General features: G+C 42.7%; 1 protein-coding gene across 5 annotated transcripts in view; it reads right to left on the reverse strand.

Annotated features, from left to right (window-relative positions):
- Window positions 1-26,493, reverse strand: part of Cyp3a71-ps (cytochrome P450, family 3, subfamily a, polypeptide 71, pseudogene) — a 71,260-nt gene extending 44,767 nt beyond the window's left edge. For 2 of the 5 annotated variants that reach the window (XR_015634638.1, XR_015634637.1), the window contains exons 1-2: window positions 23,590-23,665; window positions 3,083-3,182 (exon numbers count right to left, since the gene is read on the reverse strand). Coding sequence is in view for 1 of the 5 variants with exons in the window: in XM_087579655.1 (XP_087435781.1) it covers window positions 3,083-3,244 (162 nt within the window). In the remaining 4 variants the exon portion in view is untranslated. Of the gene's footprint in view, window positions 1-3,082; window positions 3,284-23,589 lie in introns of those variants that run through there. The other 3 variants (XR_015634639.1, XM_087579655.1, XR_015634636.1) reach the window with 2 other exon arrangements.
- Between the last annotated feature and the right edge of the window lie 1,022 nt (window positions 26,494-27,515).

Here is a 27,515-nt window from a genome sequence, read left to right on the forward strand (position 1 = left end):
GGGGGGAGGGCGGCAATGAGGGGAGGGTTGGGAGGGGAACACCCATAAGGAAGGGAAGGGGGGAGGGGGATGTTTGCCCGGAAACCGGGAAAGGGAATAACACTTGAAATGTATATAAGAAATACTCAAGTTAATTAAAAAAAAAAAAAAAGAACAGGACTTAGTAGATCTCCAGATCTGTGCAGATGGTATTTTGCTTGGAGACAAATAGAAAGTTAACGTTGCATCAGACAAGTTCTCCAGATCTTTATGACCAGTATTCACATAAGCGTTGTGAAATGTATGTCTTCATATGCTGTGTGTCTGTCTGTCTATGTGTCTGTATGTCTCTGCCTCTGTGTGAGTCTCTCTCTTTCTCTCTCTCTCTCTCTCTCTCTCTCTCTCTCTCTCTCTCTCTCTCTCTCTCTATCTATCTATCTTTTTCTTTCCCTCTCTTTGTATGTATACACATGAATGTTGGTTCACATATCCATGTTTGCCCGTGTGAAAACTGAGGGATCAGGTATCATTCTGTATAACTCTGTATAGCATCTTTGAAGCAATATCTCTATGTGAGTCTAGAATGTTCTAGTTTGGCTAGAGTTGCAACCAAACAAGCCCCTGTGGTCTTCCATTTTCCACATATATCTCTAGAGTCCACACATGAATGCTGTTCTGCTCAGTTTTTTTGTGGATGTTGAGGATCTAAAATAGGGTACTTTACCCAATGTTCAAGTCATCTCTCTATGCCTGAGTCACGTAAAAGATTTGATATTTGGGTCTTTTAAGGATTATTTCACTATTACATGGGTTTGGCCTAATGTTGCTTGTGTTATAATGTTAATTTTCATCCCCAAAACTGCTTACAGGAGTGTCTGCATATAAGACACTTAGGGACCCTAGATTTGGCTCCAATTGGCACATAAAGATGCCAGCAGCCAATGGCTGGGAAGGACAGGAAGAAGTGGGACTTTTATGATTCAGAAGCTTGGGAGAGAGAGAAGCAAGAAACAGAATCACCATGAGAGGAACATAGAACAGACCAGCCATTTAAGAATTTATGTAAATGACTCTTGTGGCCATGCCCCCCAATTGGGTCTGCAAACCCAGAGATAAAATATAGATTTTTAAAATGTAAACTCCATAATACAAGAAGGGGGTGTTTGCTAGCTGCCAAAAAGAATAGAAATACTCAGCCATTATGATAGTCAAGGCATATTAAAGTTTACTGGTGTGTGTGTGTGTGTGTGTGTGTGTGTGTGTGTGTTTGTGTGTGTGTGTGTGTCTGTGTGTGTGTTTGTGTCTGTGTGTCTGTCTGTGTGAGTGTCTGTGTGTATGCCTGTCTGTCTGTCTGTCTACCTTTCTGGGTTATATCTGTCTCAATACATGTGTCTATGTGTGGGTCTGCATGTGACTGCCTGTGTGTATGTATCTGTGTGTTTCTGTATGTGTCTGTATTTATCTGCATCTGTATGTGTACGTCTGAGTGTGTATTTGTTTCTGTGTGTTTTTCTGTCTCTATGTATGTATCTGCATCTATTTATGTGTCTGTCCCTCTGTGTGTATATCTCTGTGTCTCTCTGTATGGGTATCTCTCTTTCTCTCTGTGTGTCCCTCTACAGCTCTGTCTCACTCTGTATCTCTCTGTGTCTCTGTGTGTGTCTCTCTCTCCCTCTCTGTTTCTGTATCTCTGATTGTATGTGTATCTCTCTGAGCATGAGTATATACATGAATGCTAGTGCACATGCCCACCTGTGCTCATGTGGAGACCATAGGTCAGGCAACTTTTTTGATAACTCTCTATGTTATTTTTGAGGCAAGGATTCTCCTTGAATCTTGAAGGCTCTGCTTTAGCTAGAGCAGCAAGCAAACAAGCCACAGTGGGGAAAAAGGTAACTAGAAAATTTCATCCTCACTGAAGTAACCCAGGCCCAAAAAGACTTCCATGGGATGTACTCATTTGAGTGAATATTACCCATAAAATAAAGGATAATCATGCTACTATCCACAGATCAAAAGAAACTAAGTAATGAGCAGTGTCCAATGGAAGAAGCATGAATCTCACAGAACACAAAACAAAATCAATCTGGCAGGTGGATACAGTGAGGGAACTGGATGGGACAGGGAGTGGAGAGGGAAACAGGGATGTGGATCAGTTTATGGGGTTATATACGGGCAGAAGACAGAACAGGGATCATTGAGGGAGCATCTCTGGAACTGGACAGATACCTGGGATGATGGAGGTTCTGAGAAGTCTATGTGGGTAACCAAACTGAGACTCCAAGTTTCAAGTTGTGGATTTGAACACTGAAGTGGCCACCTCTTGTAGCCAGGCAGGACTTCCAGAGGAGGAAGGGGGCACATCAATCCACACACAGAACCATATCCCCAAGCCTGTCTTGCTGAAATATGTGCAGGGATAATGATGCATGAATGACCAACTAATGACTGGTCAAAGTTGAGACCCGTACAGTGAGAGACACTATAATTGATACTCTGCTATGTTTTCAGAACTAGCATGACCAAGTTCTCAGAGGCTTCATTCAGCAACAGATAGGAAAATGCACAGAGACCCCTCAGGCAAACATCAGGCAGAACATGTGGATCATGTGGAAGAGTTGGAGGTAGGATTGAATAATTCAGGAGGTTCAATCATACTACAAGAAGACATGCAGAGTCCAAATCTGGGACCATGAAGGCTCACAGATACTGAACCATCACCCAAAATAATTAGTGGAGCTGAATTTAAGCTCCTTACACATTTGTAGCAGAAGTGCAGCTTGCTCTTCATGTGGGTCCACTAACAGTTGCAGCTGTGGCAGTCTCTTAAGTGGCAGCCAGACATTGGATATGGTTCCCCTTGATGGAATGCCTCCTTGGGTCTCAGTGGGAGAGGATACCCTTAGTCTAGAGGCTACAGGATGTCCCATGGCAAGATGGTTCACAAGTGGGTCTTCCCATACTCTGAAGAGAAGGTGAAGTGACTGTGGGGAAAGGAATCAGTAAGGAAGGGACTGAGAGGCAAGGAGAGAAGAGAGGGAAGCTGCAATCAGTATCAAAGTGAATAAATAAATCAATGAGTGAAAAAAACAATATGACCTACCCGCCAGTTTGTGAAGACCGAAAAGCATTCCTTCACTAGCACATTCTTAATCATTTCTCTGTCTGTGATGGCGAACACAGGTGTATGCCATTCAAACAACCTGTGTGGGGAAGACAGCTGATGAACCAGGTATTGAAGTGAGAGCCACACCAAGACGTTCATGCTAATGCTACAGGATCCTCACTCTGCTTATACAATACACGGTCACAGGAATTCTGATCACAGAAACAATGGAGTCTTTAAAACGTGATATGCAATGTCATTCAAGACACAATGAGTCAGTTAAAGACAATCTCTGAAACTTACCACAATGAGAAATAATGAGTCGCAATTTGATAAGTATAGATGTGAAGGTGGGGAAGAGAGCAGACAATCCAGGAGTGCAGACATCCTGAGGCCACAGGACAAACTGCCACCTCTGCACACCTAGGCCCACATCCCTGGTCCAAGGGGAAACTGCACAGTGACTCTGGACACAGGGATATAGGAACAGACAGCCAATGGTACCCCCAGTTCTGGTCTGTGCCCAGGACCGATCTGAGCAGGTCAAACAGCTCACTGAAACCAAATCCCATGGGGGAGAGAGCTGGACACTCAGAAATGAGGATACTCCTGAGAAGCCAGAGGACAATACTCTCTGCCAACAGTCCAGACACAAGACAGAATTGGATAGGACCAACTGTGCCCACAGCGTGCAAGGACCTACACGAGCACTCAAGGGCAGGACCCTTTGATTCCTGCATGGGCATAGACAGGGAAGACTGTCTCCAGGAGCATTTGACACACCTGAAATCAGAGCACCTGTTCTCAGGAAAGGCTGAAAGAAAACAGGAAAACAGTTCTACAGGAGTGCTGACACAGAGGCCTACAGCAGGGTCAAGTCACTCTCAGAAACAGCAAGACAAGCAAACACCAGAGACAACCCAATGGCTAGAGGCAAGTGCAGGAACCTAAGCAACAGAAATCAAGATTATTTGGCATCATCAGAGCCCAGTTCTCCCACCAAAGAAAGCACTGGATATCCAAACACACCAGAAAAGCAAGATTTAGATTGAAAATCACATTTTTTGATAATGATGGAGGACTTTAAGAAAGACATAAAGAGCTGCCTTAGAGAAATGCAGGAAACACAAGTAAATAAGTAGAAGCACTTAGAGGAAACACAAAAATCCCAGAAAGGGTTACAGGAAAACACAACCAAACAGGTGAAGGAATTGAAAATGGAAATAGAAACAATAAAGAAAGGACAAAGTGAGACAACCATGGATATAGAAAACCAAGGAAGAGACAAGGAGCCTTAGATACAAGCATCACCAACAGAATACAAGACATAGAAGAGAGAATCTCGGGTCAGAAGATACCATAGAAAACAATGACACAACTGTCAAAGATAATGTAAAATGCAAAAAACTCCCAGTCCAAAACATACAAAAAATTCAGGACCAACTGAGAAGTTCAAACGTAAGAAAAATAGAAATAAAAGAAAGTGAAGACTCCCAACTGAAAGGGCCAGTAAATATGTTCAACAAAATTATGGAAGAAAACTTTCGTAACCTAAAGAAAGAGATGCCTATAAACATACCAGAAGCCTGTAGAACTCCAAGTAGATTGGACCAGAACAGAAATTTCTGGTGTCAAATAATAGTTAAAACACCAAATGCACAAAACGAAGAAAAAATATTAAAAGCAGTAATGGAAAAAGGTCAAGTGACATATAGAGGCTAACCTATAATAATTACACCAGACTTCTCTCCAGAGTCTATGAAAGCCAAAAGATCCCGGACAGATGTCAAACAGACCCTAAGAGAACACAAATGCCAGTTCAAATTACTGTATCCAGCAAAATTCTCAATTAACATAGATGGAGAAACCAAGATATTCCATGACAAAACCAAATTTAAGCAATTTCTTTCTACAAAATCAGCCCTACAATGGAAAATAGATGGAAAACTCCAACACAAGGAGAAAAACTACACCATACAGAAAGCAAGAATATAATTTCCTTGCAATGAAACCAAAAAGAAGAAAAATAAACATAATTCCACCTCTCACAACAAAAATAACAGTAAGTGACAATCACTATGCCTTAATATCTCTCAACATCAACGGACTCAATTCCAACAAAAAAGAAAAAGACTAATAGAATGGATATGTAAAGAGGACCCAGCATTTTGCTGCATGCAGGAAACACATCTCAGAGACAAAGACAGACACTACCTCAGAGTGAATGGCTTGAAAAAAGCTCTCCAAGCAAATGGCCCAAAGAAACAAGCTGGGGTTGCCATTCTAATATCAAATAAAATTGACTTTTACATGAAAGTCATTAAAAAAGATAAGGAAGGACACTTCATATTCATCAAAGGAAAAATCCACCAAGATGAACTCTCGATCCTAAATATCTATGCTGCAAATACAAGGGCACCTACATACTTAAAAGAACCCTTACTAAAGCTCAAAGCACACATTGCACCTCACAAAATAATAGTAGCAGATTTCAACATACCACTCTCATCAATGGACAGATAATGCAAACCGAAATTAAACAGAGACATAGAGAAACTAACAGAAGTCATGAACCAAATGGCTTTAACGTATATTTATGGAACATTTTGTCCTAAAATGAAAGGGATATACATTCTTCTCAGCACCTCATGGAACCTTCTCCATAACTGACCATGTAATTGGTCACAAAACAGGCCTCAACAGATACAGGAAGATAGAAATAATCCCATGCATTCTATCAGATCACCACACACTAAGACTTGTCATTAATAACAATAAAAATGACAGAACGGCCACATATACATGGAAGTTGAACAATGCTCTCCTCAATGACAACTTGGTCAAGGAAGCAATAAAGAAAGAAATTAAAGACTTCTTAGAATTTAATGAAAATGATGATACAACCTTCCCAAATTTAGGGGACACAATTAAAGCACTACTGAGAGCAAAAGGCATATCTCTGAGTGCCTGCAAAAAGAAACAGGAGAGAGCATATGTCAGCAGCTTGACAGCACACATGAAAGTTCTAGAACAAAAAAAATGAACCCAAGAGGAGTAGAAGGCAGGAAGTAATCAAACTAGTGCTGAAATCAAACAATAGAAATGAAAGGACTGTACAAAGAATCAACAAAACTAGGAGCTTGTTCTTTGAGAAAATCAACAAGATAGATAAACCCTTAACCAGCCTAACCAGAGGTCACAAACACTGTATCCAAATTAAAAAATTCAGAAATAAAAAGGGAGATATAACAGAATCTGAAGAAAAAATCATCAGATCCTACTATAAAAGCCTATATTCAAATAAACTGGAAAATCTGAAGGAAATGAACAATTTTCTAGACAGATACCAGGTACTAAACTTAAATCAGGAAAAATGAAACCATCTAAACAACCCCATAACGCCTAAAGAAATAGAAGCAGTTATTAAAAGTCTCCCAACCAAAGTGAGCCCAGGTCCAGATGGGTTCAGTGCAGAATTCTATCAGACCTCCATAGAAGACTTCATACCAATACTGTCCAAAATATTCCACAAAAGAGAAAAAGATGGAGGACTACCCAAGTCCTTCTACGAAGCCACAATTACTCTTATACCGAAACCACACAAAGACCCAACAAAGAAAGAGAACTTCAGACCAATTTCCCTTATGAATATCAATGCAAAAACACTCAATATATTTCTTGCAAACCGAATCCAAGAACACATCAAAACGATTATCCATGATGGTCAAGTAGACTTCATCCAAGGGATGCAGGGATGGTTTAATATATGAAAATCCATCAATGTGATCCACTACAAAAACAAACTCAAAGATAAGAACCACATAATCATTTCACTAGATGCTGAGAAAACTTTTGACAAAATTCAACACCCCTTCATGATAAAAGTCCTGAAAAGATCAGGAATTCAAGGCACATATCTAAACAAAATAAAAGGAATATACACCAAACCAGTAGCTAACAACAATATAATGGAAAGAAACTTGAAACAATCCCACTAAAATCAGGGACTAGACAAGGTTGCCCACTCTCTCCCTAATTATTCAAGATAGTAATCGAAGTACTAGCCAGAGCAATCAGACAGTGAAAGCAGGTCAAAGGGATACAAATTGGAAGGGATGAAATCAAAATATCACTATTTGCAGATGATAGGATAGTGTACTTAAGTTACACCAAAAGTTCCACCAGAGATCTATTTAACCTGGTGAACAACTTCAGCGAAGTGTCGGGTATAAAATAAACTTAATGAAATCATTAGCCTTCCTCTACTCAAAGGATAAACAGGCTGAGAAAGAAATTAAGGAAATGACACCTTTCACCATTGTCCAAATTATATAAAATATCTTGGTGTGACTTTAACCAAACAAGTGAAAGATCTGTAGGAAAAGAACTTAAAGTCTCTGAAGAAGGAAATTGAGGAAGATCTCAGAAGATGTAAAGATCTTCCATGCTCATGGTTTGGCAGGATTATTATAGTAAAGATGGCCATTTTGCAAAAAGCAATCTACATATTCAATGCAATTCCCATCAAAATTCCTACTCAATTCATTATAGAGATAGAAAGAGTGATTTGCAAATTCATTTGGAATAACAAAAAGCCCAGGATAGTGGAAACTATACTCAATAATAAAAGAAATTCCAGGGGAATCAGCATCCCAGACTTCAAGCAGTATTACAGAGCAATAATCATAAAAATTGTATGGTATTGGTACAGAGACAGGCAGATAGATCAGTGGAACAGAATTGAAGACCCAGAAATGAACCACACACCTATAGTCACTTGATCTTTCACAAAGGCACTAAATCCATCCAATAGAAGAAAGAGCATATTCAACAAATGGTGCTGGTTCAATTGGAGGTCAGCATGTAGAAGAATGCAAATCGATCCATTCTTATCACCATGTACAAATCTTAAGTCCAAGTGGATCAAGGATCTCCTCATCAAACCATATACACTCAAACTAATAGAAGAAAAAGTGGGGCAGATTCTCGAACACATGGGCACTGGTGAAAATTTCCTGAACAAAACACCAATGGCATTCACAGGCATTCTAGATACAGGAGCAGATAAAAGTATTGTCTCCTCCCATTGGTGGCCAAAAAACTGGCCTACCGTTCAATCCTCTCATTCTTTACAAGGGCTCGGATATGAAGCCAGCCCAACAATCAGCTCGCGTTCATTAAAATGGTGAGCCCCCGAGGGCCAGTCTGGACAATTTATCCCTTATGTTTTACCTTTGCCTGTCAATTTGTGGGGGAGAGATATACTACAAGGATTGGGTCTGGCTCTAACTAATGAATATTCCCCACAATCTTGGCATATTATGAAAAAGATGGGTTATCAAGAGGGCCGAGGCCTTGGAAGGAATAAACAAGGCAGGTTAACCCTGATCCCCCAGGAAGGGAACGTGGGGAGACAGGGACTGGGTTTTTCCTAGGGGCCGTTGAGGGTTTGACGCCCATACCATGGCTTACGGAGGAAGCGGTATGGGTTCCTCAATGGCCTCTATCCTCCGAAAAATTGGAGGCAGCAAAATGGCTGGTAGAAGAACAATTAAAACTTGGACATCTAGAGCACTCTACTTCGCCCTGGAACACCCCAATATTTGTAATAAAAAAGAAATCAGGCAGATGGAGGTTGCTTCATGACCTCAGAGCAGTTAATGCACAAATGCGGCTGCTTGGCTCAATTCAGCGGGATCTCCCCGTACTCTCTGCTTTACCAAAGCTTTGGAAGGTAATTATCATAGATATAAAAGACTGCTTCTTTTCCATTCCACTCTGTCCCCAGGATAGGCAGATGTTTGCATTTACTGTGCCGGCCATTAATCATACTGAACCGGACAGAAGATATCAATGGAGAGTACTGCCTCAGGGCATGGCTAATAGTCCCACTATGTGCCAACTGTTTGTACAGGCTGCGCTTGAGCCAGTTCGTAAACAATTTCCTTCCTTACTCCTGGTTCATTATATGGATGATATCCTTATGTGTCATAAAAATTCTATAACCCTACAATGTGCTTATCCTCTCTTAATCCAACAGCTGGGGCAATGGGGTTTACAAGTAGCCACTAAAAAGTTTCAAATTGCTGAAATTGGGTCCTTTTTGGGCTCAATAGTCTATCCTGATAAAATACTCCCATAAAAATTGGAAATCCATAAAGATCGTTTACATACGTTAAATGATTTCCAGAAGTTATTGGGGGATATTAATTGGCTGAGGCCTTTCCTTAAAATTCCCTCCGCAGAACTTAAGCCCCTTTTCGATGTCTTGGAAGGAGATCCACACATTGCCTCTCCGAGGGAATTGACACCACAGGCATATAAAGCCTTACAAGTTGTGGAACCAGCTCTAAAAGAGGCTCAATTGACACGTATAGATGAAACTCTGCCCTTTGATTTGTGTATATTTAAAACCCTACAGTTACCAACGGCTGTTCTGTGGCAAAATGGGCCCTTGTTGTGGATCCATCCTAATGCTTCCCCTGCCAAAAATATTAACTGGTATCCAGACGCAGTGGCTCAGCTCGCTTTGCGAGGAATTAAAGCTGCCATTACACATTTTGGACGAGAACCTGCTCGTCTACTGGTGCCCTACATGCTCGCTCAGATCCAGGTCTTAGCAGCCACAGCAGATACATGGGCTGTGTTAACAACAGCCTTTAATGGGCAGTTTGATAACCATTATCCCAAACATCCCATCTTACAGTTCACCTTAAGTCAGGCCGTGGTTTTTCCACGAGTTTTATCTCAGCACCCACTCCCTGATGGGGAGGTAGTTTATACTGATGGCTCCTAAACAGGAATAGGAGCCTATGTGGTAAATAATCAGGTTTTCTCTAGACAATACAATGAATCCTCCCCTCAGGTGGTGGACTGTTTGATAGTGCTAGAGGTACTTGAGAGGTTTCCTGGTCCATTGAATATTGTCTCAGACTCTTCTTATGTAGTCAATGCTGTAAAAGTGCTGGAAGCCGCTGGCATGGTTAAGTCATCCAGCAGGGTTGCTGCTGTCTTTCAAAATATACAGTATGCCCTCCTCATTAGAAGGGCTGCGGTGTTCATTACCCATATCAGGGCTCACACGGGATTACCCAGTCCTATGACAAAGGGAAATTATCTAGCGGACCGAGCCACCCGTGTGATTGCCCTGTTGCTTTCTCCAAAATTGGAAACAGCCAGGGAATTTCATAAACAATTTCATGTCACAGCAGAGACCCTGCGCCGCAGGTTCTCTTTGACCCGCAAGGAAGCCAGAGACATTGTCACGCAATGTAAAAATTGTTGTCAATTTCTACCTGTACCACATGTGGGTTTCAATGGCAAAACACCCTAGAGGGGTTCGTCCGCTACAAGTTTGACAGATGGATGTCACCCACGTACACTCCTTCGGGAGACTTCAGTACCTTCATGTCTCCATTGATACCTGTTCTGGTATCATAGTTGCCACCCTTTTAACAGGGGAGAAAACTTCACATGTGATTCAACATTGCCTTGAGGCATGGAGTGCATGGGGTAAGCCAGAAATTCTTAAGACAGACAATGGACCGGCTTATGCCTCCCATAAATTTCAACAATTTTGCCGTCAGATGGATGTCACTCACCTGACGGGCCTTCCATATAATCCCCAAGGACAGGGCATAGTGGAGCACGCACATCGCACGCTCAAATCCTATTTAACCAAGCAAAAAGGGGGAATGGAGGAAATTTTGCCTACGACACCAAGAGTAGCGGTCTCCATGGCACTCCTCACCCTTAATGTCCTAAACCTTGATGATCATGGCAACACGGCAGCGGACCGCCATTGCTCACAGACTAGAACCCCAAAGGAGATGGTCAGGTGGAAGGATGTTTTATCTGGAGAATGGAAAGGCCCGGATCCTATTTTAATAAGATCCAGGGGAGCTGTTTGTGTTTTTCCACAGGACGAAGCAAATCCTTTCTGGGTGCCGGAATGGCTGACTCAAAGACTTATCCATGCAAAGGAAGGAACTGCTGAGTTGGAGAAGAATGATTCTGACTGTGTTCCTGCTCGGGGGGGACGCTAATCCACAAGATGGAGGGAGTCCAGAGATGGGCGATCCTGTCTGCCTTTCCTAAACCTATGCCTGTTAGACATGAATCAGTTGTTTTCCCAAAGTTTTTCACAACTAATAAGACCTTGGACCTCCCCTATCTACCCTTTGATCAAACTATGACCCCTTTAGGCAAAAACCGAAAATTGTCGGAACAAGGGTCACTCTGTTTCCAGCTTAACCAGGAAGGGGACTGTATTCCCCTAAACAAAAGGGCCATGGGCTATTTCGTCAAAGAGGCTTGGACAGGAAAGAATGTAATGAGAGAGACCACTACTGGTATTTATAATTGGACTATTCATAGCAGGCCGTTCACTCGAGATGCGATTTGGCTTAATTTGACCTTTCCCAGTTATAGAATTGACAATGGTCAGGCCTATCAGCCCAAGCTTTTTCCCCATTGTAACCCAGATAAAGATGATCGTGCGTCCACACTCCCTTGGACAGATTGTCAGTCGAGGTGGGCACGCTAGACTGATGACCGTGAGAAATTTACTTTTTCCCCCAACCTACAGCATGAATCAGAAGGAGAAATGACAATGAGGGAAGGACTTTTCCTACAGAGTGCGACTCAACACCCTTTTCACAAATGGATACTGTGCGGTGTAAATGGTAGCTGCACAGATCTCAATGTCTTGGCCTTCCTCCAAGGGGGCTCCTCAGGAAAGGCCAGCTGTAATGGCAAGGCCGAGATATGTCAGAAATTTAATGCTACACCAGATGAGGATGCTATTGCCCTAGAGGGAAATTCATCTATCTCAATTCAGTCGTTTGGTCACACAATAGAAAAACAGACTGTTTATTTACCCACTCCAGTTTGTGTCTATCTCCCTTCTTCCTTATCCTTTCTAATGGCTCATTTACAAATTGCAGCAATATTACTTGCTGGATGTCTCAATGTTGGGACTCAAGACGGGCTTCTCGAACCCTGGCCACTCGGGTCCCTCGTTGGATTCCGGTTCCGGTTGAAACATCCTCCTCCATGTCGCTATTCAGACAGAGGCGAGATTTTGGTATAACTGCCACCGTGATAACCGCTATCACGGTGAGCGCGGTTGCTGCCACGGCTGCAGGAATTGCTATGGCACATCAAGTACAGACAGAGGCCACCTTTAATCAATTATCAGCCGGGGTGGCTGAAGCGGTTGATAACCAAATACATACTAGTGCCCAACTTAAAGGCGGGCTAATGGTGCTTAACCAGCGCCTCGATCTGGTGGGCGAGAGACTAGACACTCTCTTCCAGCTAGCCCAGCTAGGATGTGAAAGGAAAGTCGGTCCATTATGCATTACCAGTGTACAATATGAAAATTCTACTCATGCAGCTAACCTGTCTAGGGAATTATCTTTGTATCTTGCAGGAAACTGGTCTGAAGATTTTGATAGAACTCTTGAGACCTTGCGGGCAGCAGTCCTTGCCATCAACGCGACATGCCTAGATGCCTCACTCACCAAAGGATTCGCTTCTTGGATGTCTTCTGCATTTTCCTACTTTAAGGAATGGGTGGGGGTAGGCTTGTTTGGGGTCATACTTAGCTGCAGCATAGTGTCTCTGCTCTGGCTGGTCTGCAAACTCAGGACTCAACACAGACGTGACAAGGCGGTTATTGCACAAGCACTTGTAGCTATTGAACAGGGAGCCTCCCCCAAGATCTGGCTCTCGATTCTTAAATGCTAGCCTGCTTATAAAACATCCCCTCAAAATTATGCTTGCTATTCCAGAGAAGCTCAGTAGTCACTCTGATGGCCCTTGCACCCTGAGCCCTTTTGGCATTGTACCAGGAATGGGCATCGTATGACACAGGCAGCCTTTGCACCATGCTGAGCTTGGCTCATTGCACGCAGGAAGGTGTCTACCTGAGCAATCTCCTTGCCTGGGTCTCGAACCCTGAGGGTCCAACAAGAGCCCGACGATTGATCGACCTTGCTTCTTAATAAAAAGAAAAGGAGGAGATGTGGGAAGCCAGCAGATTAGTCGCCATTACAAGATGGCGCTGCCTTCTGCAGGCACTATCAGTAAACAAGCTGTGTACGCATGTGCAAGCCAGTATTTGCGCCAAGTCATAGCCCACCCCGGGGCGTGTCTGTGTGGTCATTGGCAAGCAGCCAGTTGGAAACGGACATGCTGCCCCTGGGGCTATAAAAGAACCTGACCTTCCGGGCTCTGGGTCTTCCTCATATACAAGTAATAAATGCTTTGCTGCAGAAGGATCCTGTTGTCCGTGCCTTGTTCTTGCTGGCGAGACAGTAGCGCGTGACAGTGTTCAGTGAAGCAGTCCAATAAAAAATTATCATATTCATTTGGCATAAGAAAATACAAAATCATTCAATTATTACTTCTAAAAAGTGTATTCAATGAATAGCACTCATGGATGAAACAAGTAACATCATTATCACTTGACACAATAAAACACAAAAATCATTTGATGTTCATGGCATACTTCTAAGAGCAGGTTCATAAAACATTTATGCCCACTTAATAGAAATATTTAATTCTTTTTTTTTTGGTTTTTTTTTTCCGGAGCTGGGGACTGAACCCAGGGCCTTGCGCTTCCTAGGCAAGCGCTCTACCACTGAGCTAAATCCCCAACCCGAAATATTTAATTCTTAACAAGTTAATAAAATTTTATGGCCAATCATCTAACATCTAGTTCCTACCTTTTATAAATCTTCAAAGTATAATTTAAAATTATTTTAATTCTTTTCACAAAGCTGTCTTTACAAATATGCCAAAGCCTGCCTTCAACAACACACATTTTTAGCTATACAAAATCATTTACTGTTGGAAAAGCTTTTTTGTCTGTCTTACTACTGTTATGTGATTTAGTAAATAATTTGTGAAATAAAACACCTCCTTCCCCATAGCTAAGGTCATAAAGTCCCAGTTTAAGCTATCAGGAACATAGGAATAAGAAAGAGAAATAGAAAAGGAACAGACAAAATGCCGTTGGGAACTGTGGGTCAATATTTTTCTCCAGGCAAGAGTTCTACAACCGGTTGCAGGAGTTCACTTTCTTTTTTAAAGTTTTTGCCTCAGTCTGTGGAACTTGTCACACAGAATCTGCTGAGGTTGTCTAAGCCCCCAGGATTTCCCTTGAGTCAGCTACTGTTAGACCGCTTCCCTGGTTCAGTGAAGTCTAACAAGGAGGGGGTTGCATGCCTCAGAAAGACAGGGATAAATCTGGTCTGAGGTTGGTGACTTTGATTAGATTTCTCCTGACTGTGAACAGGTCCCAGAAGGAGGATGGGTCCCAGTAAGTATATCCAGTAGTCTCACATTCCCCCAACTACCTCAGTAGTAGTAGTCAAACCCCCAACATCTGTACTGATCTCTCCTGGGAGGTTTGTCCTGGAGGCAGACATGGACTGGGGTATTACGCAGGTGGCACTGTGTTGGGGGCAGACTCATCCAATCCTTGAGTCTTCCAGACTCCAGATTGCCCTTGGTGTATTTAAGAGAACAGGTAGGTCATTTAATTTAGTCACATCAACCGTGGGTATATGTCAAGAGTCTAGTACCAGAGCCAACTGCAATAAATCAAAGGCAAACGTAGCCACCATGTGTAAGGGAGGTGATTCTCAGTCCGTGTGAGCACCTCATCTTCACTGAGGGTCGAGGTCATCTCCAGGTCACCTTGGCTAGCTGGTGGGGGCTTGTCCCTTTGGATATCTGCTCTACTGGGAGAAAAACCAGGATCAGGATTATTCTCAACAGGAGAAGGAGTTCCATTTTTCCTAGGCTGATGAGTGAGCTTGATCATCACAGGGTTCTCTGTGAGGGAAACACTCCAATTTGTGTCCCAGAAAAAATGACCAACTCGGAGTGGGCAGGTAGGTGGCTTTACATGAGAGTTGAGAATCCAGGCTACAATTGCATCCACCTTTACAGCCATTGGCATGGTCAGGAGGATTATCTGGTCACCCTTCCACCAAGGTTCTAAAGAGTGGAACCAGTGCAGGCAGATATATACAGTGTCTCTGAATTCAGTAGTCCCCAGAGCATAAAGAGCACACAAATTGGACCAGATTTCTCTCTGAACTATCTGAAGGTCTATAAGCCTTTTTTTGTGATCATGGTCGTCTCAGTTCATAATCTTAATGTCATGTCCAGCAGCTACAAATGGGGTAGGCCACCCAAAGAGAATTTCTGAAGGGTCAAATTCAGATGTTAATGGGTGTTCCTGGCTCAGAACAGGGCCATAGGAAGGAGCATCAGACAGTCCCTGCCACTCTCTAAGGTCAATTTTGTCAAGGTCTCTTTTAGAGTTCTATTCATCCTTTCTACCTGTCCTGAACTCTGGTGACAATATGCACAATGGATCTTCCAATTAATGTCCAAGACCTTATCAAGCCCCTGACTCACCTGAGATACAAAGGCAGGTTCATTGTCTGATCCCATTACCTTAGGTGCTCCAAACCTGGGGAAAATCTCTTCTAATATTTTCTTTGACACCACCATGGTGGTCTCCTTTTTGGTCCAAAAACCTCCACCCATGCTGAAAAGGTATCTACAAAAACTAGTAAATATTTGTAACTAAACTATATATCCCAGGCTTGGTCTAAGTAAAATCTATTCCATAAAGACTCATGGCCTCTTTCTTCTAGGTCATTTTCCTTTCCCTACCTTCGTGTGGCAGACATTCACTTTTGATAAATTTAGCATCTTTCTACTATTTCTTCTGCCAGGTTCTCGTGTTTATGATAAATAGTCAAGAACCTTTGACTGCTTGCACTAGTTTCTTGTTGACCATCAATCTGAGTCCACTGGAGCATCTGGGCAAGAAGGTTTCTTGCTTGAACCTGAGACAAGACAACTTTTCCTTCTTGTGTCTTCCATTGTCCATCTTCTTTATGATAATAGTGGGATAACCAGCGATATGAACAGCTTCCTCTTGGGAGTGCTGTAGAAGGGGCAAGCCCTTAGTGCAGTCATTTACTTCCCCTTTTCTTGTCTTTATTAGTTGTACTGTCACTGTGGCTGGGGCTTTAGTAGCAACCTCTTTTGTTACTCTATCCACAAAATTGTTTCCCCTAGCTATGACAGTCTCTCCTTTTTGGTGGCCTGGGCAATGACTGATGATCACTTTTAGTGGTTTAAGGAGAGCCTCTATGAGTGCCTTGATCTTAGCTTTATTTTTAGTTTACTTGCCATTGGATGTCAGGAGCCCCCTCTGCTGGTATATTGCTCCATGCACATAAGCAGTGGTGAAAGCATACCAGCTACCAGTCTAGATGTTGATTTTCTTTCCAGCTCCCAGATCAAAGGCCTTGGTGGATGTGATTAGTTCTGCTTTCTGGACAGATGTCCCACCGGGTATTGCTTCTGCCCAGACATTCATTACCCATCTACCACAACCGCTCCAGCTTTGCACTGCCCATCTAGGAGATAGCTGCTACCATCAGTGAACCAGGTAACCTCAGCGTCATGCAGTAGCTGGTCAGAGAGATCTTTCTGCCACCCCGTTCCTCTTCTAAGGTCTGCAAACAGTCATGGGCAGGTACCTCAGGATCAGGGTCAGGTAATAGAGTAACCAGGTTGAGGGTCCCGGGAGTTGTAAAGTGAATCTGCGTTTAGCAACAAAAACTGGTAGTACGTTACATGGGCATTAATGAGCTACTGGTCAGGAGGCTGGAACACACCACTCTCAAGGGAATGGGGGCAGTCACATTCAAATCCTATCCCAAAGTCAGCTTATCTTCATCCTTGACCAGGACTGCCATCACTCCTGTTATTCTCAGTGAGGCAGCCCATCCAGACACTACTGTGTTAAGTTTCTTTGACAAGTAAGCAATGGGGTATTTCCCTGTGCTCAGTGATTGGGTCAGCACCCCCTTAGTCATCCTCTGTTTCTCAGTCACAAAGAGATGAAAGGACTTGCTGAAGTCAGGCATCCCTAGAGCTTCCAAATGGGCCCTCTTAATGGCTGTGAATATCTGTTGTTCTCCTTCAAGACAGAAAAAGGGATATCCAGACTCAGTCAAAGGATAGAGATGGGCTTCTGGCTTGTCAAACCTGGGAATCCAAAGCCTACAAAAGTTGGCCATCCCCCAAAATTCTCACACAGAACAGGGATATGTAGGATGGTTTCTTTCCTGGCCTCTAATAATGAGTGTCTCCAGTCCTCTAACAAGTATCTCAAGTAGCTCACTCTACATCAACAGATTTGGGCTTTCATGGCTGGGGCTCAATTCACTGTTCTATCAGCAGCTGCTTAGTGCCCCTGAGACCATATTCCTCAGTCTCTACTGCAGTGAAAAGGTCTTCTACATACTGCAGGAGGGTCACCTGTGGGTTAGACTCACAATAGATGGTGAAGTCACTGTATAGGGCCTCATCAAAGAGGGTTGGCGAGTTCTTGAAGCCCTGGGGAAGCCTGGTCCAGGTGAGATGTCCTGTGATCCCCATCTCAGTATCTTTCCATTCAAAAGCTAACTACTCCTGGCTTTGGGGAGTCAATGTTAGGCACAAGAAGACATATTTAAGATGCACAAATATGTCCAAGGTCTTGGTAGGTGGTAATGAGATCAGCAGGGTATAAAGATTAGGTGCCATGGGGTGTATGTAGGCTGTATACTGGTTAACCACACATATTGTACCGGGCAATAGTCTTGGATGCCAGTTTTCTTGATTTCTAGGAGAGGCATGTTCCATGGTGACCAACATCTCCTCAGGATCCCCAAATCCATGAGCTTGTTAGTGTGAGGCCATATCTCCTCCCTGTTCTCCTGAGACATGTGGTCCTGGTGCATGGATATGGGGTACCATGGCCTTCAGTTCTACATGAATGGGGTGTTGGTTGGTAACCTTCCCCATGCCCGCTCTCTCCACCCAAGTCTGGTGGTATTTTTGGAGCCATCAGTCCAAGTTTTGGGATGTCTCCTTAGTATTCTTAAACAGTTCATATTCATCTTCCAGTCCTATGGTTCTGACCCATTGTATAGGATACCCCTTTGGATCTGTAATGCTAGAGCCCTCTGGGAAGGAGTAGATAGTGGATATGAGCACCCATTTTAGTAAGTAGGTCTCAGCCAAGGAGGAGGTAAGGACATACAGGTGTGACCATAAAAGAGTGGTATACATGGCCCACACCTAGGTCAACAGATCTTAGGGTAGCCCATAAATACTGTTTAGTCCCTGTGGCTCCTTGGACCAAAGATTTTTTCTTGGAGAGGGGCCCCTCTGCTTGGAGAAGGACAGAGTGTTTTGCCCTTGTGTCCACCAGAACCTGGGTGGGTTTCCCCTCCATTTTCAGAGTTATCCTGGGTTTGGGGAGGGCCTCTGAGCCCTGTCCCTCCTAGTCACTCCTAGTCACTCTCTTCTCCCAGAGTTCAGGTCTGTAAGCCATATTCATACTTTCTTGTGCCCTCTTCCAGCTTTTTCTTGTGACAATTTCTAGCCCAGTGGCCACGTTGTTTGCAATAAGCACGCTGATCTTTCTCAAGTGGATCTCTCTGTCTCCTCAATTGTTGCAGAGGTCTAGGTCCCTTCCTGTTTTCTCTAGCCACCACAGTTAGGATTTTTCAAGTTCCTGTCTTGGCATTTTTCTCTTTGCATTTCCCTTTACTCTGTTTATTTCTCTTTCCTCTCTTCCTTATCCTCTTCTGTCTTCCTATTCTGGTAAATCTTCACAGATACCTTTCGTAACTATCTCAAGGACTTACTTGTGGGCTTTCTAGTTTCTGGAGTTCCTTCTTTATGTCCCTTGCAACCTGATCTATAAATGCCATAATCAGTGTGGCCCTATATTCCTAAGCTCTGGGATCATAGGGTGTATACTGGTGGAAAGCTTCCATAAGTCCCTCTAGAAAGGCTGAAGGACTCTCATCCAGGCCATGCCATACCTCTCATACCTTACTGAGATTGATGGGTCACTTTGCTGAACCCCTGAGACCTGCCAGCAGAGCCTGGCAGTAGACTTTTAAGTGCTTCTTACCTGATGGCTCATTGTAGTCCCAGTTAATCTTTCTGAGAGGGAATCCCTCATCTATATCAGCAGTGGTTTGGGTTGGGGCCCCATTATTCAATTGGATTTTCTTCCTGGCCCCAAGGGAAATTATTCCTTCTCCTTGGTGGTAAAAAGAAGTTGTAAAAGCTGCTGGAAGTCATCCCAAGTAGGCTAGTGGGTGAAAACAATGGACTTTATTAAATTAGTGAGGCCCTTGGTGTAATCTGAAAAGGGTGGATGTGGAGCTTTCCAGTTATAGAGGTCAGAAGTGGAAAGTGCCTATATTGCATAGTCTGATTCCCAGTTGCATCTGTAGACCCAAAGGCCCATGAGGTGTGGGGGATGGCCACTGTAGAATCAGGAAACAGCTATATTATGTTGTGTCCCCATGGCAGGACCTGGTTCTTCCTCTAGGGGTTGTGGGTAAAGGAACACAGGTTGTTATGAATATTCCTAAGGGATGGATGGGTATAGGGCTTTGTATGTCTAGGTGAGCAATTATATATTATCAATTGAATCAGATATTATTGTGTTGTGTGTTCTTTCATGTGGAGATTTAATTAAATTCAAGAGAGTGTGTAGTGGCTGGAGTCATTGGCCTGCTGCAGAAATGGGATGCATATTTCTGGCATGGTGGCAATCTGCCTTGGGAGCTAGACAGGTAAAGAGATGGTTGCTAGGCTCAGAGAGTAGCCATCAGCAGTGTGATATGGGATGGAGCAAAGTGGGTGAGACACTTTGCAGACTGAGATGAAGATATCTAACAGATGCCGTAGAGCACTATGGTGCCAACCTAGTGTGGGATAAAAGACAATTTATTTTAATTTTACAGCAACACCATCTGTTTGATGGACCTCATCTGCATGTTGTCTCACCTGCTTCCAAACTCACCTGTGTTCCTTGGAAACTAAGGATCATATGTACACCATGGAAAATCAAGCTATACGATTGGGTAATGTACTAAATTTTTTAATAAAGGGGAATGTGTTAGAGGTCTAGGAACCCACTCTGCTTTCTGTCCAAGAAAGTTCATTCAGTGAAAAAGTAACATGTACATGGCAAGGCCATCTATACCAGCAACTTCCCTTAAAGGAAGGACTGGTTCTGGGTTAGGTGTCCATGATAGTTAAGAACTGGGGTGTTTGGCTGTGTCCTTGTAGCGGATGACTGGATGAGTTAAGATAGATGCCAATGCTATGTGAGTGGAATGTCCTGCAGCTTGCCCAGCAGGAGGATAGGGTTCTGGAGAGGTCAAAAAGGAGGCTCTGGGACAGCCTGGTGAGAAAGAGAAACTGAGGGAAAGGCTTAGGTTTTTGGAGGTGTGGAAACAGGTCTGCTATAGAAAGGAGGTGGTTTGATAGCTGGACCAAGGGTTGTATGGTCATCTGGTGTGTGCCTCATAGCTAAGAGAAGTTGAGTGGGGCTGCAGGAAGAGCACAGGGAGGGGTTGTAGAGAAGATAGATGAATATTTAAACATAAAGGACCACCTTCCATTTACCAGACTGCTGGCAGTATGCATGAAGATCCCGTAAGATTAAAGAATCTAGATTGCCATTAAGTGGCCATTTGGAGTCATTGTCTAATGGGTACTGAGTGCAGACCTTATTACAAAGGTGTATCAGATTTGATGTCCTGAAGTGGCGTATTAATTTCAGAGATTTGAAATGTTCCAGGTGACATCCCAATGGGTTTGCTGGAGATATGTTGACATATTTTGAATTACCCATTGGAAAGTTATTGAATTATTTGTATTCGTGTCCCATTGAGAAATGTTCAATAACTGCACTCTGACAGGCCAGATGTCTGAGTAGTCACTTAGGTTCCTGGAGGCTATGTATGGCAGGTCACAGACCTGCCAGAAAGTTTCTCTATGCAGACCTGGGAATTTCTAATCTGGTGTAAGATCCTAGAGGGAAAAGGGAGTGAGTAACACTTTTCAAGGGAATATTCATGCAATGGTCAAATCCTTATCCTCAACCTTAGCTGTGGAGGACTACCTGGCTATTCATAAAGGTTGACCAGGCCCTGTCTGTGAAATTAGAGGTCCTCCTTGTGAACTGGAGGGAAAAAAATTATCGACCAACTGATTTTAGCAGTGTGGTAGCAGGAAATGGAGTAGTCTGTGTGTGCCAACTGCAGCAGCAACTCATGGTGGGGAAGTCTGAGTCCCATAGAGGCCAGCAGGTGGTGATGGTTGAATAGTGCAGCAGAGGCCTAGAAGAAACAGCAGCAGACTGGAAGACATGGAGGCAAAGATCAAATTTGGGTGGCACATGGCAGCAGTGCATGGGAGGAAGGGAAGGGACACTATCAGCCAGTGCATGGCACCAGGCTGTCAGTCAGTCATGGGAAAGTCTATTCCAAGTATAGACCACCAGTGTAGGGAGGGAAATCGTGGCTCAGGTCTGGACAAACCATACCAGGACAACATGTTCTCAAGTGGAGGAGGTTTATTGGAATTGAAGACAAGAGGGATGGGGAGTAAGAGAGAAGAAGAGAGAGAAAGCAAAAAGAGAAGAGAGAGAAAGACAAGAGAGAGGGGGCAAGAATGGTCTGCCTTTTGTTTGAAAAGAGATATAACTGCTGACAGTTGAAGGTGGGAGCTGAACCAAAGGTATGCTAGGAATGTATGGTCATTGCCATGGCAACAGCTGGGCAGGCAACCAGGTGACATCAGTGCTGAAGTCAAAAGCAGTTCCTGATATCAACAATGCAACCACTAGACTTAGACTCAGGACATGTCCTGGCCTTAGCATACCCAAAGTTCGCAGGTATATCTATCCCTCACTGCCAATTGCCATGGGTAAAATAATCAAGGCCTTGTTTCCAAATGGGTGGATGCCTTGGTTCCCTCCCAAATTGAGACAAAAGATGACTCCTGGCTCCACCATGGCAACAGTTACCAGTAACATTGGCCTAATCACAATCAGCCATGGAAATTAAATCAATGCCCTGTTCCAAAGATGTGGCACATTTTAAAATCAAAATCGGTGAACAGAGAAAGGCACAACTAGAACAAAAAAACAGCCAAGAGCAGAAAAGGATACAATCTGCAATAATAAGAATCAACCTGAAGGTGGCATGAACACAAGACTGATGTGACACCACACAGAATCTATTAACAGAGACAGCCAGCAGTAAAAAAAAATACAGCCTGCACTAACAGTAACAAACAAGAAAATGGTGATTACATACATGATAACCCTCATGACTACACAGATGTTCACTCAGACCTGAAAAAGTTCCCATGGCAACACAAGCCAGGAGATCCCACACAAATACAATATCTCAGGATGGCTCAGACTTAGAGTAAATATCATGGCAACATAAGTCATTTATTTTTACACAAGTTTTAGTACCACTCTGAAGATCTCATAGAAAGCTTCTCATATTTAGATAAATTGGTCCCTTCTCATATCACAAGCTTCTGTGCCACTGAGCAAATACTCACCTGCTCAGACCACAGAAAGTTTCTCACACTCAGACAGATTCCTCAGCGTGGCTCATATCTAGAACCATTACCATCGCAACACAACGCACCAGGTATCACATAAATAAACCATCTCAGCATGGTTGGAAGAGTAACCACATTTACCTACACAAGCTTGCTTCTGTTCCTCTCTGCAGATCTCACAGAAAGCTCAGACAAATCTGTGCTCAAACAGGCAAGAACCAGGAAGTTTAATAGATAAAAACACAAATCCTTAGACTAGATTTGCTGGCTTCAAGACCCCACAGATCCATTGTCCTGTGTGTCATGGGGAACTAACCTGCCAACACACCAAGATATAGTGACAAGAAGCATTTGGTCCCCTCAAAAAACAGACAGGAGCAGATCCGATGACACTCACAGCAGCTTCTTTATTCTATTCTAGCTATCTTGCGCTCCTCAGCTCACCACTAAAATGTAGGATGAATTTGGTGGAGAGAAGATCCCTGAATATCTATTGCTGCCAGGATTTATACTAAGGAGCAAGCAGGGGATGTGTGGGCAAGCTTTTCACTAGAAAGCCACTGTGGTCTTTAACACAAGTGGCTAGTGCTGGGAGTCATACCTTCTTATCTTCTGCTTCCCTCTGCATTGGTGGTCATTAGGACTTTACTCCCTGGTCTTATTGGGAGCTAACCTAGAGACCAGAGATAGGCAATGGTTTTGTTGAGAGGATGACATAAAAACTAATGATACATAATGTTGTGATGAATATTATAAATATCCACAACCCTCACTAGCTGGCATTGTTGAGCCATATGGCATAGCAAAGTATACTCATCTCAGCGGTGGCTAGTTCTAGGACACCATGCCATGCAACTTCTCACTGTTCTCTGGTACCAGAGGTGGTCACCGCTCTGGCTCTCTGCTGCCGAACTCTGCTCACATTCCCAGAATCCGCCCATAAATTATTATACTATCAACTCCCAGCAACCCATTAAAATCAAGACTCTGTAATCTTGTAATTTAGCAATCATATTTTGCCAATGTCTCACCGGCAAGAACGACACGCGGCAACAGGATTCTTCTGCGAACAAGCCTTTACTGTACAGCTCTCTTGAACAGGGACAGGGGGACATCAAACAGCAAGAGCACTCGCCTTATATACACAACAGTATGCTAATAATCCTTCAGGGATTGGCGGGGCACGGATCACCCCACTGTCATCCCACTATCACCCCACTACTTGTCCTCCAGGGATTGGCGGAGAATGAATCACCTCACTAGCATGGTACTGCCCCTAATTAGCATATTACTGGCCAACTGACACCAGGTACAAAACCTGCGCATGCGCAGTATCGTTGTTCACCACTGGAGGGCACCCTACAATATTTGTCTCAGTAATTTAACTCAGTAAATTTACACTCCACAAAATGTTCACACAGTAAACTAAAAGCCAATTGATGGTGATATAAACCACCCACCTAGATAAGATAAATTGACCTATGAAAATCTATCTCTTAAGAAATATTCATAACTACCTGTGGCCATTTAAGGCTGCACAGATCTCCGTCGTCCATCTCTACCTCAATCTTGGTTCCTTCTTTTTTTCTCCTCTCTCTCCCCTTACCAAAACTCTGTCCTGGCCCCACTTTCTCACTGTCAAATCACTGGTCCTGTCCCATCCTGTGCCAACTCTCACCTACATAAAGACAGCAATCTACAATTCACCCTTTCTATCTAATTACAAAGGGAACTTTGCTCTCACATGTAAACTGAGCACAACTATTACCACTTTGTAATTTACTAAAAACAAAATACACCTAACACACAGTCCATCATTTTTGTAAACTAATTAGTACATTTTGTTATCTATTCTAGCTTAAGGCTTAAAATCTATGTGTTGTGTACTGGCTAGCTTTGATACTATGTGAAAACTATCTAATTAAATATCTATTCTCAGTGTTAAATAGCCTGGGTGCACTATGAGACTGTAAGTAGTTTTAAACCCCATCAGAAACCTGAGATCATCCAATACTACCTGAAATATAGGAAGCCTAACACAGCTTCCCAAACTGAGACAAGTTGAAGAGATAACTCTCTACCTGTACAGTCCCCTGTTAGCAATATATAAAAGCATCAGTCTTCAGCCTTCTGGCCCAGAATCAACTGTCAGAACTTTGTAACATGGAATTCTGAAAGACTGGGTATTCTGATTGGTGGAGATTATCAGTCTACCCTTCTGTACGTGTGTCCTTTTCTGGACAGTATTTGTCTGTAGATGAAATGGGCAATTTCTGCCCAGCAGCTACTTACCCACAATGTATTACCACCTTTGGAAGTAAAGACGCTCAATTTTTTCTTTGAATCCACAAAAGAAGAGCTATTAGGAGCAGATATGTCTCAACAACAAATGAAAAAATAACACTATATGTCACGTTTTGTGGATTTCTGACATTTTTGAAACCCATCTAACTATGTAAGTAATTTGGACTGTTGTCCAGTAACTACTCTTAATGAATTATCTTGAAAACACACTAACAGTAATCTCAAAGCCATAAAATGTTATCTGGCTTAAATCTGATGTTTAATCATCTCAGATTCATTTTTAATAGCAATTAAAGAACTGGATCTAAGCCTTATAATTTTTTTGCTTACTTATGAGAAATTTATTAGTATCAGTAATTAAATCAATATTTGTTTGAACTTACACACTAGGAATATAAATAAAATATTAATGTCATTTTGCTATCTCATTTTAATGTACCTGTAAACATAATATTTTTATTAGATATATTTATTTACTTACATTTTAAATGTTATTCCCTTTCCCGGTTTCCTGTCCATAAGCCCCCATTTCCTCCCCTCGCCCTCTCCCTCCCCGATACAGGTATTCCCCCTATACATCCCCCTTATTGCCCCCCACCACATTCTCCTGCACTGGTAGTCCAACCTTGGCAGGACCAAGGGCTTTCCCTTCCACTTGTTCCCCAACAAGGCTATTCTCTGCTACATATGCAGTTGGAGCCCTGGGTCAGTCCATGTATAGTCTTTCGGTAGTGGTTTAGTCCCTGGGAGCTCTGGTTGGTTGGCATTGTTATTTTTATGGGGTTGCAAGCTCCTTCACCTCTTTCTATACTTCCTCTAATTCCCCCCAAGGGGGTCCTGTTCTCAGTTCCGTGATTCAGCTAGCATTGACCTCTGTATTGGACATGCTCTGGATGTGTCTCTCAGGAGAGATCTATATCCTTTCAGCATGCATTTTTTAGCTTCATCAATCTTATCTAGTTTTGGTGGCTGTGTGTGATATGTGTGTGTGTGTGTGTGTGTGTGTGTGTGTGTGTGTGTGTGTGTGTCACATGTGGGGCAGGCTCTGAATGGCCATTCCTTGAGTCACTACACTAAACTTTGCTTCTAAGCCTTGTAATTTTAAATGTGGTATATAGGCACTATGACTAAATGTAAGTAACAATATTAATCTTAATGTTATATCAATGAGAAATTCATACTAATGAAAATCTTAAACTTATATCAAATAAATTCTGTACTTATATAAAAGATTATAACTTCATTTTAGTAACAAATATAAGGATTTCTGCCAAATGAGATTATAGCTGTACAATCATTTTGAGCTAACTCATCCTTGAGAAATTATGACCATTTCTAAATTCTCCAGAAAAACAAACTTAGAATAACTACCTCCCGTCTCCCAAAGTTCAAGGAATCAGGGAAATGACTCTTCAATAACTTCTTCAGGCTGTACATGTGCTTTAAGACCTCTTCCAGGAGGGGGACAGTTAAGGGAAAAATGAGGGAGTTGGTTAGGCCTTAAGAAGGTCACATCAATAATTACTGTAGTCTCTGATGTCTGTCTTGACTGGATCTGGGCTGAAGGTGGTTATCAGGAGTCCAAGCAGGCCAGTTCAGCATTCTAATGATGAGTCTCACCAAAGCTGTTCCTTCTGTAATAAATAAATCTCAAAACAAAATTTTAGTATCATCAAGATATCTTTTTGTTTGATTCTCTTGAATCTAGTTCTACAGGAGGTCCATCTCTACCAAATCTGATCCAGATAACTCTGGAATGTGTCCAGACTCTAATCACCCTTTTGAAAAAAACACAAGGACAAAACATTTCTCCAAAAATAGCATGTCCTCCAGTTGGCAACCAGAAAAGCTTTTATTGTGTATTCCCTTCCAGAGAAATGATATTATCAGAAAACTTAAATAACACCCATTTTGGAAATTAAAACACTTTAAAATAAGTGAAGTAAACAAAACAATACTGTCTGAGCCTCTTTAGGATTCTCTAATCTGCGATGTCAGGATATGACAGATTCCCAAATTCCAGTGAAACCCACCTTAAGAGAAGGTGAGCTTCCTGCACATCACAATACACCATCTATCTGTTAGCTCTCTACCTGGAGTAACAGACTTGTATTTACTAACAACTTTTATAATATTCACAAACAGCTTCTATAACATACATCTGTATGCACTTCGTTGGGTGCTACAGATTTCTGTTTTTTCCTGTACTAGTTGTGAATTGCAGGCATAATTTTCCACGTGACTCTGGCAATATCTGCACTCTCTCCTTCTAACTATAAAAACAACTTAATCACACTTCTATTAATATCTGTTGCTAAGAAGCAGGCACCTTGTCAAACCAGGATTTTAACCCAACATTCTCATGCAGCACACATTAGAGAGAATCTGAGTCTCCTGTAGACCAAAATATACCATTCATCTGTTAAGCTCTCTACCTGGAGCTTCAGACCTCCATTAGGGGACAGATGGTGGGAATGTGAGCACAGTTCAGCGACAAAGAGCCACCACTGGGACCAGAGAATAGCTAAAGGTAGCATAAAATGGGGCCCTAGAACTGGCAATCACTGAGATGAAAATTTCCCACTAATGCCATATGGGCTGACAATGCCAGCTAGAAAGGCTTTGTGGGTATTTTTAATATTTACCACAACAA

This window comes from Rattus norvegicus, chromosome 12 (genome assembly GCF_021556685.1).
Source record: "Rattus norvegicus strain SHRSP/BbbUtx chromosome 12, alternate assembly SHRSP_T2T, whole genome shotgun sequence".
In the NCBI taxonomy this organism is placed as follows: domain Eukaryota; kingdom Metazoa; phylum Chordata; class Mammalia; order Rodentia; family Muridae; genus Rattus; species Rattus norvegicus.